At 38.5% G+C, this 12,992-nt stretch overlaps 1 protein-coding gene across 1 annotated transcript in view; it reads right to left on the bottom strand.

Moving 5' to 3' along the window:
* Positions 1-1,589: 1,589 nt before the first annotated feature.
* Positions 1,590-12,992, bottom strand: part of GRID1 (glutamate receptor, ionotropic, delta 1) — a 525,592-nt gene continuing 514,189 nt past the window's right edge. The window contains exon 16 of the mRNA XM_014940347.1: positions 1,590-2,099. Within this exon, the coding sequence (XP_014795833.1) occupies positions 1,671-2,099 (429 nt within the window). The 3' untranslated portion in view covers positions 1,590-1,670. The remainder of the gene's footprint in view (positions 2,100-12,992) is intronic.

The raw sequence follows: 12,992 nt of genomic DNA, 5'->3' as shown, positions 1-12,992 counted from the left end.
TAGAAATGTTAAAAATCTCAGGACTTCTATCATCCCATAAATATACCTGTTGTGTAATTATGCAAATCCAATTAGGAGCAGTCAATGGAATGTTTATTTATCCAAAATTCTGACCCACATTGCCTGCTGGCCTTGTGGGTGTGTGACTGCATTTTTACCTCTGTTCAAACACAATATTTCACCTTAATGCAGACAGTGATTTTGCTGCACTGAGATCTACAGCCTTTTCCAAATAGCAGTGTTCTAATAAAGTGAGGAAATCCAGCTACAAAGGGAAATTACAACTTAGCTATGGGGATACATTTGAGAAGACACTAAATTATCCCAATTTTGAAAGATAGTGATGGTCCATTAGCAACAGCGGGTGGTGGTGGGCAGGAATTACTTATATTGGGCATTCGAACTACTATTTGGGAAGGAAACTGTTTTGGTTTTGATTTTTTTTGTCACATGAAATTGCACCGGCAATATTTGCAGAAGGAGACTTTACATTCGCTAGATGTGTTTCTCTATCTTTGTCCTCCGATTGTGTTTCACAGACAAAAAAAAAGATGTTTTACAGCCATTTCTACCAAGACTATAAATATGGCCATGAAAAGGTTTCTTTTTTACAAAATCAATGGGGAAAACAGAAAAGCTGTGCTTATAGTCATGAGCTTAGCCTTGTCATTCAGGGATATGACTTCACCAGAGAGTGTTGCATCCATTATGCAGCAGATTCCTTGAAATCTTAAAGAAAGAGATGGCACCAGAGGGCACAGTCACTGCAATACCATTACCTCCTGCCCGTTAAAGCTATTCCTTGCCTCATTCCTTTCAGCCGTGGGTTCCTCCCCATTTTCAGTCATGTACACAAGACACAAAAAAATAGCTGATCAGTTTTTCTTAAAAGCTTTCCCCTTAACCAGAAACCTGTTGTTTATCAAAACATTTATATACATAATATATGTCATACATATAACATATATTATATATATAACAAAACACAGAAGGTTAAATAAAAAAAGGCCACACAGCACAGCAGACATGTAAAAACACAATTCAGTAATCCTGTGTTTAAACTTAGAAACTGTGTGGAAGTTTAAATCGTTGTTAGAAGCAAAAAGGTCTCTTTTTGTTTTCTTGTTTGTTTGTTGAATTTTAGTTGTAATTCACATTTTAAATATTTGTTACCTCTATGCTAATACCAGCTGTTAAATTCTCTGAGTGAATTGCCATTTTGACTATAAAATAAGATTCTGGGGAAAGGAGAGATCTGAGCATGGTGAACTTTTCCAGCAAGAAATGGATAAACTTTTCTCTAAAAAAAAGTAACAGTAAGGGAATAATGTTGAAATCCACAGAAAAAAATGTACGGCCCTCAGTCCCAGTAACTGGTCTTCTTTGGCACTTGAGAACGATCACAAGTAGTTTGCCTTTTTATTCATATAGAACAAAATTTACAAAGTCATTCATACATTTTTGTTTGTTTTTTTGTTTTGTTTTTTACTGACTTCGAAAATTGGGAATATTCAAAATACACTTTTACCCCACTTCATTCTTTCATTATTTACAGGTATATACAAGAAAAATGTAAGAGTTTGTTTTGTTTTTGTTTTGTTTTGTTTTTTTTTGTTTCTTTTAAATTTTGTATTAAAAAGCTCTGCTGGTTGTTTTACTGTTTGTTTTCATCATATGGATGTTCCATGCGAGGGCTCCATTGCTTCTGGAATGACTCCCCCTGGCACAGACTGAAATGACATTGGGATCGGGGTTTTCACGGGACTCTGACGAAATAGTCCTCCATTTGGTGACCTGTGTTTACACTGTATGGAGGGCATGGTGGCTGAGCTGCTCAGGGGCAGTGGCAGGTTGCTGCCGGAGGCAGCTGTGAGTGTCCTGCTGGCACCATGAGTTGTCTGTTCTGGTAAAAAGGTGGTGACAGAAAGTTGCGTGTTCTGGTATTCGCGTACCGGCTCCAGGGTCTGAGTTGGCTGCATGCCACCAATCTCCAAAGCTGAGATTTCAATGGACGCTGGAGAGATCTGCTTGTGGGCTATGTCTTCATCAATTAAACTGTTCATGCGTCTGTGGACCTGCTCCAGGTTCACTTCTTTGTCCTAGGGAGGAAGAAACCACAACAATCAGTCCGAACGCAATCTAAAATCTCATCCGGCACCACTCCACTTCCTCTGTGTGACAGGAGCTGCTCTTCATTCATTACATTGCTTCGATTTCATCTGTGCCTATGCAAAACCTCAGAGTCTGCCCAACATCTCCAGCTGAGAAGCACATGCTGAAGAAAACACCAGTTCAATCTCAGCCTGCAAAAGCCCTTGATGCTGTCAATCCCATCTTCCTTGGGGGTAAACTGATGCCTAGTTCAGCTAACAGGAGCTGGCACCAGGGACCAGCACATCCTACAAGCCCTTAGCTCACCTTGCACAAGCCCAGGAGAAAAAGCATATGGCAGGCAAACAAATGAGTTGGGACTCCAATCTCCAGTGAGCCATTTGCCACCTTGTAACACAAGACAGCTCACCGTTGTCTCATCGAGTTACAGTGCATTTTCTAAGGAACTTGTCAGTAAAACACTGTGCACAGCCTAGCTAACCCCAGGGTAGTTGTTTCATGTGCCAAAATCTACTGGCCAGGGGTTGTGATGGTGGAGAAGTCTTCCCTTCCAGCAGGAAGACCTGGGTCACCTATGCGGCACTGACTATAGACCTACTGGAACAGCACTAGAGACCTATTCTGGGAGCCCTGGGGAGGGAACCACTCGTGTTTTAAACATTTGTGTGACCAAGTATAAGCTGCCTATCATTTTGACATGTCATCTTCTAAAAGTCTGTCTGTGGTCACAGCTTGGGAAAGTAACGCTGGTCTTTAGAAAATGCATCACCATTTTCTGAGAAGGCATTGCCTAAGGTTCCCAGAGTGGTTTCTTCAAGGGACTTTAGAGACAACTTATTCAACACGTTTTAGCTTCCATAAGGAAATGCAGCAGCAGAAGTTATTAAAACCTGAAGCAGCAAAACCTATGATGGGCTGTTTATCACCTCAGTGTGGCATTCCAGATGCTCAAATTGGAAAGCAACAAAACTGGCAGGGTAAAGTTAACCACTTGGGATGTTGTTTGACTGAATTTTAATAGCTAGCATTGTATTGCCAGTAAAAAGGTATTATATTATATAATTTCTCTATATTTCATAAAGCACAGCTATGATCTGGAGTTGTAGTTATTTGGTGCAAGTGTAACATACAGCAGACTAGCGGAAAAGCATCTAGAAAAGTCCAGCAATTCTGGAACTGGAGAAATTCCCTGGTCTGACAGAAATCTGTAATTGCACCAGACAGCCAGCAAGAGTGTAGCCTAAGCAGGACTACCTGAAACTTCTGTGTTCCAGTATTCCCTGACTGCCCACAGATCAACGTGTGCTTAAATGTTGGTGAAACCCAACACCAGCAGTCTTACAGAGGCTACGATTCATGCCAAAAATGAGGGTCTGGGAACAGAGAAGTCCAAGGTGCTGCCACTGCCACCCACACCTCATGATCTTTTGCCACTGGTGTTCAGGTAGAGCACAGAGAATTACAGTATTATTCCAGTGGTACACACTGCTGTGCAACTTGGCTTATACCTCTAAATTGACAAGTCAGCTCCAAAGCCCTTCATTCCCATTGGAATGAAGGGTTTTGGAGCTGACTTGTCAACTACAGATTTGATTCTAGCCTTCTGACTTAGCACCACTTCTACATGACTCAAGAACCATTGGATTTGCTGATCTCTGCATGGATTTGGAAACGAATTAGTGTTACATGATGATGAACCCAAACCTGCGTCCTTAGCTTAGGCTAAATCCCTATTGATTTCAGCTGGACTACAACTGTTCAACAACTACAGGGCTGAGCTGCACATTGCGCCTCTTTTGCTAATCTGTAAAAAATTAATTCCTATTTCATTTACATTATAAATCCAGCAAACTCTTAATGAAGCTCCCAGAAACCTGGGGGATATCATCTCCCTCACCAATGAAACAAACTTTTTTTTAAAAAAAAATACTGATTTTTCAGCCAAATCCTCTAATCAGATAATTTTGAGAAAATCAATGGACAATAAATAAAAAAATAAACTTCTATGGCAGAAAGGGCCCACAAAATACTGTATCAGATAACCCATGCAGCTGTGTTAAGTCCCTCTTGCCAACTGCCATACCTGAACTCTCAGGCTCTTCATTCAGTAAGGCAGACAATGCACCAAGCTGATGATAACACTGGGGCTCTTTCATAAAGTCTGTAGCCAGGTAAATTACAGATTTGTGGTATAACAGGCCAGAGGATGATATGGACTTAATTCATAATTGTATTTATTTCTATTTCTTGTGGACTGGGGGCAAATATGAGAAGTGTCCTCATATTACCCCCGTTGGGAGTAAAGCCTCGACCCTCTACAGGTGGGTTCTTTTCGCCCAGACGTCCGGATGCTGTTTTTCTCAGCTGCCTGCCAATAAAAGCTTGCTGCAAAGTTCTGCTTAGCCACAAACTGCCACAGCGTATGATGGTATCTTGTCTAAGGAAGATAACTCCCAGAATCCCCTTATACAATGTTTCTCTAGGTACCTTGTACTATTTCTTTTCTCAAAAATGCTACTAGCTTTGATTTAGACTCCTAGGTTGGCATTCTAGGCGACTGGAACTCAAATGCTTGCTAAGCTTTTACTACAAAATAAGAAAAAAGTAGAGAATTCAGGTTAGAACTGAGCAAATACTAGAACAAATTTTCCTAAATAAGACTTTGGAGAACTGTTCGTGACTCATTTGCATTTTTCTGAGCTTTTGCCAAATGCTAATGCTTTCTTCAGATCATTTCAAGTGAAAATATACATCAACATTTTATTTGTATTTTTTGATTGCAAGCACATCCTCAGTGCATTCTGTCCTGCTTTGCTAAGGGAACAAATATCATGTGATTGGGTAATAGCCAAGCCAGAAGGAAAGGTAGAGTTTCAGTATTCGCAAAATGCAGTCATTAACCATTTGCAGAGGAAAAATACATTTCTGAATAAGTGTGCTCTTCATTTGGAGCATTTGTGCACAGAAGGTTATAAAATCCAAAGGAGGAATTAATCCTGGTTATATATTTAGCTTAGCTCTTCTAAGATGTAAACACGGAGGGCCACAGATAGGATGCTCTTAACAGACATCACCTGGTCCAGACCACAGGGGTTATTAAGGACCACATCATCTGGAAAGTTTCCCTCTGCTGGCCTAACAGGATTACCCTCTTCTACTGTGCACAGCTCAGCCCTGGGACAGCATTCATCAGACAATGGTAATTTGCAGTTGCTTATAATTCACAATATAAAGTTATCTTTCACTGTGCTAAAGATTTCATTATCAAGGAAAAGAAAAACACAGTTTCTGCACACAGACATCACATTTTATCTACAACAGAGGATGAAGTAAGTAGAGAAGTAAATACTTGGGGGATGTTTTTTAAGAGGTAAGGGTGGGGATTTGATTTGCCTACTTCTATCTTTTTTTTTTTTAGCATTAAGGACAACTTTCTGGCCTTATTATGATCAGAGAAAACTTTTTAAAGGCTTACAAGAGCCCAGAAGTTCACATTATTCCTTTTTTGTTGTTGTTAAGATAAAATGTTTGTAAAGGTTAAGGAAAACAACTCTGTCTCTGAGGAATAATAAAATCACATTTTTAAAGGTCCTCCCCTTTTCTTTGTCTTACTAGATGATGAGCAGCGAAATAACTAAATGTCAAGCTTCATATGCAACTATCTTAATGCTGAATGAATGATTTTTCAAATGCTTTAAAAAGCCCCTAAGATAAAAATTAGAAAACCTTGGAAAGATTAGCTTGTTATTACATACTAGAAGGCTGCCTTGAATCCCAAGATTTTCAGAACTGAAAGTTTGGGGATAGCTTTATTTGACAAATCAAACTTTCAGAATTTGTAAATTCTGTAAACCTCTTCTTTATTTTCCTTGATTTTTCTCCTGGAAAATTCAGTAAACGCATATGTTGCTGAAAAGTAACAAGGTAAATGGAAAAAGCATTAAATGGCAATAAAGCCAGAAAAAACAAATGTTAAAAGTTACGATGTTTTCTTCCTTGTCAGCTCAGTGTTCTCCTTCATTTTTAGTTCTATAATTCTCATTAAATATGAGCCATTTGTTATAATTTTAAGCACTGAGTTAGCCCGCATTTTTTTTTCATTTCCTGAGGCTTTGTCACCTTAATTGTGAAATGGTAATGTAGCATTGCAAAAGATTTTCAAGCTTTATGATGCTGTAACTGCTCTCTATTTTTGCATTTCTCTACGACAAAAATTGGAGAATTAAATTTAATAAATTACTATAAATTAATAAATTGAGGCTTGGAGCCAGGGAATGGCAGAGGCAGCAGACCTGGCATCTGGATGGAAAAACCAAGAACCATAGTGGAGGTTGGTGTGCCAGTTTTCTAGCACAGAGACTTTCCTTGCCCAAAGGAGAGCCCCCCAAGGAAGCCGTACTGCTTCTCTTCAAAAGGTTTCTGGCTCCAGCTCCCCTTAGCTCCAGTTGGGTCTCTTCAAGAGCCAAATGAATGAGCTTCAAACTTAATACTTCAGTGTCTGTGAGAGACACGTTATCAAAGGTTTATACTCTCTTTTTCTTTACTTAATATGCAAACCAGTTAATATTATAAACATGTCACGTCACAGATGGTTGATGCCAATTCAACTTCACTTTTTATATATAGCTACCTTGGATAAATGTATATGCTTGTGTTGCTAGAAGGAGATAAAATATTTTTCCTTTGCTACCTTCATAATTCTATTCTCAATATTAATATTGTACTCCAAGTAGATCAGCTGAATAAATTAATCAGTGAAGGGAACAAAAAATATCACATGTAAGGACAATTAATTATAAACCCAGGCTTATCCTCCTCAAGCTTAAGGAAAACAGCTAACCAAATATTGCTTCTGGTCAGGAAATTATCTTATTCATAAATACCAATTTAAATGTCATTCTTCCCCAATGAGTTTGAGTTCTGGAAGGGCAAACGAAGGGCATGTTTCTGATACATCCCAAGCACTTGCTCATGAGCCACAGGTTTAATGGCCTATGACTGACAGCAGGAGCACACCGTGGCAACTGCTGGCATCAATGGGAAAGATGCTCACCAGAACTACCTGGGAACGACTAACCCTGCATGACCGCACCTGCAAGAAACTATGACTGCCTTTCAGGATGAATCAAGTTTGGTCTTACCATGTGGAAATTAATTATGGCAAGATATAAATGCAGACAGGATGATTTACAAGTAATCAATATTTTTTTTCGAGCTTATTTTTCTGTGACTTTTGACAGTGGGCACTAATACAAGCACGTGGGCAGTCAGATTGAAAGAGTATGAAACTACTTGGGAGGTTTGGAGTCAGTTAACATTATCAAATTTGAGAGATATCTCACTGAGTGTTGGAAAGGAGCTACCGGATGATGTTTTCAAGAAATTGTCTACATCACTCTAAACACAATTAATACAAAGGTAATACTGTTCAGCTGCCACTTGGGATTTTCCAAAGGGAAGATTTTTGAGAAAAATATTTTTACTAATGACACTAATGGGGCTTCTTGGTCCTACTCATGATTTCTCTGATCTTATCACAAAGTTCAAGAGAAGCCACTCAGATAAAAATACTGCAAGCTGATGAAGAAGTTTCAGTAAGGCAAAAAAGGGAGGCAAATGTCTGAAAAGGAAGCCTGAATATCTGCAGAAATTTGATGCTGAAACTACGCCAAAACTGTGGTAAGTTGCATCTGCATCCCCCACATGCGAATAAAACCACACTAGACTAGAGGAGAAGAAAAAGACTGATGGTCCTGACCCTAAATATCAAGCACTAAAAATTCAGAAACATAGCCAATATGGGCAGACAGGCACATACACTGAGGGACTATCATGAATGTGTCAATACCTCCCGGTCAGATGCTGATAACCGTGCCAAGTATTAAAAGCTTGCTAACGCTGTTCTTAATAAGCCTCAGGAGATATGCAGAATATAATGGTTTTAAAGCAATATAGTCTTAATCATCAATCATGGCACACTTCTGTTTGTTTGTTCCTGTTAATATGAATATGACAATATGAAGAATTATCTTTCAGTGAGAGAAGGAAACCAAGACATAAACATTAATATTACATTTTCCTTGTGTGAAAAAAAAATAAGTTAATTCTGTGGTTTGGACTGGGGTTAAACTTTGAGTCAAGCCCCAGCCTCAGACAGACAGGTCCTCTTCTGGCCTTGAACAGGTTACACGCCATAAAAATACCTCTTAACCCATACCTATATGTTAAAAACCACAAGTGTCAGTGGTCATGAGATAGAGATGATGGAAGGCACACATGTACCCAGCTGGGCAGAGAGGAAGTCTCTGAGGCACTTGCATGCACAGCCAGACATACCATGTAACTGAAAAACAAAGCAAAGAAATAAAACTGAAACAATGAGGTTTCTGTGCTCAGGTACCCACAGGGTATTCTCTTCTTAGCTCAGTGTCAAAACCCACAGCTCCGCTCAGCTACCAGCTTCTGTCCGTGGGGTTTCAGACATCATGGGCTCAAACATTTAGCTTATTAAGAAGAAATGAAGAAGCAGCAGCTCTGCATATGTACGTTTGTTTAAGATTATTTTGAAATTCTGTATTCACCCAGGGTCATAATCATTACTTTCAGCTGCAGCTACTGCATATGTAAAGCTGCAATTTTAATTTATTCCAGGAGGCTCTGACAGAGTGGCAAAACCAGACATAATTGGCTTACTCACGAAGAAAAAGCAGTGATGATATATGTAATAGATGTGCTGCAAAACAATGACAACATAGTAGGGTGTTATATTAATACAAATAACCCCTTTTAATCTGACTCAGTTTTCTACACTCATTATTCTAGAGATTCTGCAGTCATGAATGCAGTGAAATGCAGACAGACGTGTAAACAGATGCTGTGATAATGTATGTTTGCTGTCGTTAATTTAACACAGGCAACTGACCTAGTCAAATAGCACCTAACGTTACATAAAATTTGCGGAGTGGTTTCTGAGTGTACTCTGCTAGATGCCGGTTTGACCATAACAGTATTTTACTAGAAATAAGTACAGATGCACCTCAAGAGCCTACTTGAAAAACTACTTTTATAAATAGGCCCAACTCTACAATCAAGCTTCTGCTCTTATAAGTGGAAACTATACCATGTATTTTAAATTAGCAATTAACTAAGCTATCATCCATAAAACAGCTGTTAGAAAAATGCATTGAGACTGACATCAGTTGAGGTCCAGGAAACTGCTATCCAATTGAAAGGGTAAAATAAATGAATGAGTTTTGCAATATATCAATTTCATTCAATGTGTAATCATCTTCAACAAAATAAAACTTCATAAAAAATTATGTACAACAGGCCACCTTATTCACTAGGAGGTGCTCTCCTTCACCAGAGAGCAGAAATTCTTTTATGAAGAGACAATAATATTCTTTTCCCTTCTAAGTAAACCTGAAAAAAGTGAGAAATAACAGAATGCTGCAAAGATGATGTTAATGTAATAGAAAATTGTTTCAAATACATTGCCAAAGTTTATTGCCACCTACCCACAGCCAGGGAATATCTATAATTGGTGAAAGTAAGAAACTATTACCAAAAACCTAGAGATCAATCAAGTAACAGTGACTTGCTCCAGAGTTGCTACAAGTAGCAAAGAGCTTCATGAAGCAGTCCATATCTTCCCACACTCATGTTGCCCCCACATTATCCAGGTTTGATTCATCTAACCTGAAATCACACCTAGCCAGGGAAATATTTCTGATGATGGCTGTAGCTGTCCCATAGTTTGTGCCTGTGAGCCTTTTCCCAAAATGCACCAGACAATAAGCTCTATGCCAAGACACTGGAGCTGATGATGCACACCAACTTAAACCAGCTAAACATCTGCTGTTGTTTTATTTTTTCTCTTCAACTGCATCCACATGCTATGGCACTGTGTGAATAAATATGCAGGGCACAATAACAATGGGACAAGCATTGCATATTAGGTGACAGCAGGTAGCCCCACAGTCTCTTGCAGTGATCTGCTTCCACAGTCATCACAATCCATGAACCTAGTGCAATCACAGAGAAACACTGGCTAGTCCTCACAACCAACAGCAGACTCAAACCTGCAAGGTAAGAGGCTGTGATAGCATCCTCGTTTACTACTCAATAAGAAATGGGACATTCAGTCTCATGCTGAGGTATTCAAGCTTTAAAATCCTTACCGACCTTGGTTCACAAGCATTAGAAGCTGGTAACTCAACTACAAAGAAAATCAATGACTAGTCCACATTATACAGATGTTGCCACAGTTTTCGTGAGGTTAAAAATAAACAGGATAGTAAGAGAACACAGAGAAACATTTTTCAATGCAAACAGCAAAATGCAGTACTGAATGAGTGCTGGTTGATGAGCATGCCAATGTCTCTGCAAAGGAACTTTTTTAGGAGAAAGGAGAACTTGCACATCGGGAAACCTTTACTGTGCACACACTGCATGTATTGTAGTTACAGGCATTTCCAACAACACCAAGGTTAGGTTCAAGGGGAGTTCCAGGGAGTGGTAAAGATGAGGAGAAAACTAGCAAGGATTCATTTGTGCAGGCATTTTCAACAACAAACCAATTATCTGTATGTTTATCATAAATTCTCACCATGCTTCTGAGGCCCAACATCACATCATTGGCCATCTCCAGATAGAAAGGGAAAGGAAGACGTGGGGAGACAAAAAAAGGATCAAGATAGTAAGGCTAATAATGTGATCAATATTTCACTCTTACTAGCAAATATATACTTATTGCTTCTTATACTTCTGGTTTGAAACAGCAAATTCTAGCCACTGCACCCAAAGAGGATGGCCCTGAAGAGAGTGGCATTTTCGAATCCAACTACATCTAAAATGACCCTGTGAGGTGACAGATTATTCTTGTACAAAGTAAAGATTAAATTCACGAAGGTTCTGTTCCAAAACTCACCAAAAATTAATGGATTCTTTACATTGCTTTACACAGCTTTTAAATCCTAAATTATTATATAGTCCATAAGGGATGTAATTTTTCACTCTACTGAGCCCAAAGCAAAGCAACGCTACCCTTTAACAGTCAGATTTACTCTACTGGAGCATCAGGCATAACAGATTGCTCTATCATCATCCTTTCTCACCATTCCAGCCTAGTCAAATGCAAATCTCAAAAGTTCCTATTTTTTTCTATTCTGCCAGGAGTACATGAGAGAGTTGGCACAGGAGATGCAAGGAGTTGCTTCTACATCCTGTTTGAAGCCCAGTGATGGTTGCCTTGCAAAGCCTCTCCTCTCTGCTCCAGCCATGTGAAAGCCTTACAAAGCTCCTACTGACTATTAGCCACAAATGTTTTGATTAAAAAATTAATTTTGAAAAGGTTTCTCCACCGTCATTCGGGGCTTTATTTTGGAAACTGCCCAAGCTACTATTTTGACATGAGAAAAGACATGGCCAGCCAAATCATTAAAATAGTTCAGCATAATAAAAAATCTGGCCACCAGTTTCCCAAAAGAGAACTGATACTGAATACTTCTGAAGAAATAGTATTTGTTATGTTGAGTAAGTCCAGGTAAGTCTTTTCTACATATGTGCTCATGAATATGGTTCTGAACTTATGGAAAATCATAACCAAACTATCAAGTTGGTTTTTTTAAAAAAAATAGATATTTCCCACAATATTAGCACCTGTGAGTCCTTAATACTTTGGTAACATTGAGCACAGGTTATTTTAGGTATTATAAAATTATTTAAATTCAATGGATAAATATATTTATAAATTGCTTGTTAATATTATTGTACAATAAGTTCAATTTTCAGCAAATCACTTCAATGCACATGTAACCTCGAGTTTATGCTTTATATGTGTTGGTTTCAAAGCAACTCAAGTTTGATTCCTAGACCGCTAAAAGGAATGGAAATGTTTTGGTGATCTGAGTGAGATCAGGATCAAACACTCCTTTAATTTTATGCACATGTTTAAATGCTTAGTTGGATCAAGACCTAAGACATTTTATGAACCATAAAAAAGAAAAAAAAAATATTGAGAAACCAGCCATATTTTATGTTTTTTATTTTAAACTTTTACTGATTTTGTTATTACTGAACATTCAACCCCCCCTCAAAAAGTCACCTTTAAAATACCACTGTAGGCTGAGATAAAATATACAAACGTTAGCTCTGTAAACATTGTGTGAAAAATCTAAAAGAATCTGACACATTAAGGCTCCAATTCAGTAAAATACATAAGCTCATGCCAAGCACATGAGTGCCACAGAAGTTCTCTGGGATAGGTGATGTAATGCAACTTAAGCAAGTACTTAAATTCATTACCAAACTGGAACTTTAAACAGGTTGTTTCTTTTTGACTTCCCTCCATGGCAACATTCATTTTTAAGCTTATTTCTGTTCAATATTTTTTTGCCCCCACTAAGGTTCACGCTGAGTAAATCCAGATTATATCCCTAAGAATCCTATTAGCAGGGTTTTCTTACATGAGTGAGAGAAAAATTAAACCAAACAAAAAATTCCCTTCCTTGCAGCTAGGGAAATACGCTGGAACAAAACTTGAATGCTTCAACACTTCTGCTTTGGGTAGCAGAAGCACGGACCTGGTGTCATTAATCACAGGGATGACATGTCACTTTTAAATCCATTACAGCCTTGACTTAAATCTATGGTGATCAATAGCAAGAGTTGACTGATTTCATTGGAATCTGGATGCGCACACTGTCTGTGAACAGAATTTCAGAATATCTGCTTCATTGCTAGGGATCTCTAAGGAGAAAATCTTGTTTCTTCACTCATGTAAGAAACAACACTGAGTTAGTTAAGATGCCCTTCCAGCTATTATCGGTTTCTGTACAAGGCAATTTATATATTATCTCCTCCTTTTTTTTTTTTTTTTT

The sequence above is a fragment of the Calidris pugnax genome, unplaced genomic scaffold, assembly GCF_001431845.1.
Source record: "Calidris pugnax isolate Ruff unplaced genomic scaffold, ASM143184v1 scaffold39, whole genome shotgun sequence".
Taxonomy (NCBI): domain Eukaryota; kingdom Metazoa; phylum Chordata; class Aves; order Charadriiformes; family Scolopacidae; genus Calidris; species Calidris pugnax.
This window is presented reverse-complemented; position numbering and strand designations above follow the sequence as displayed.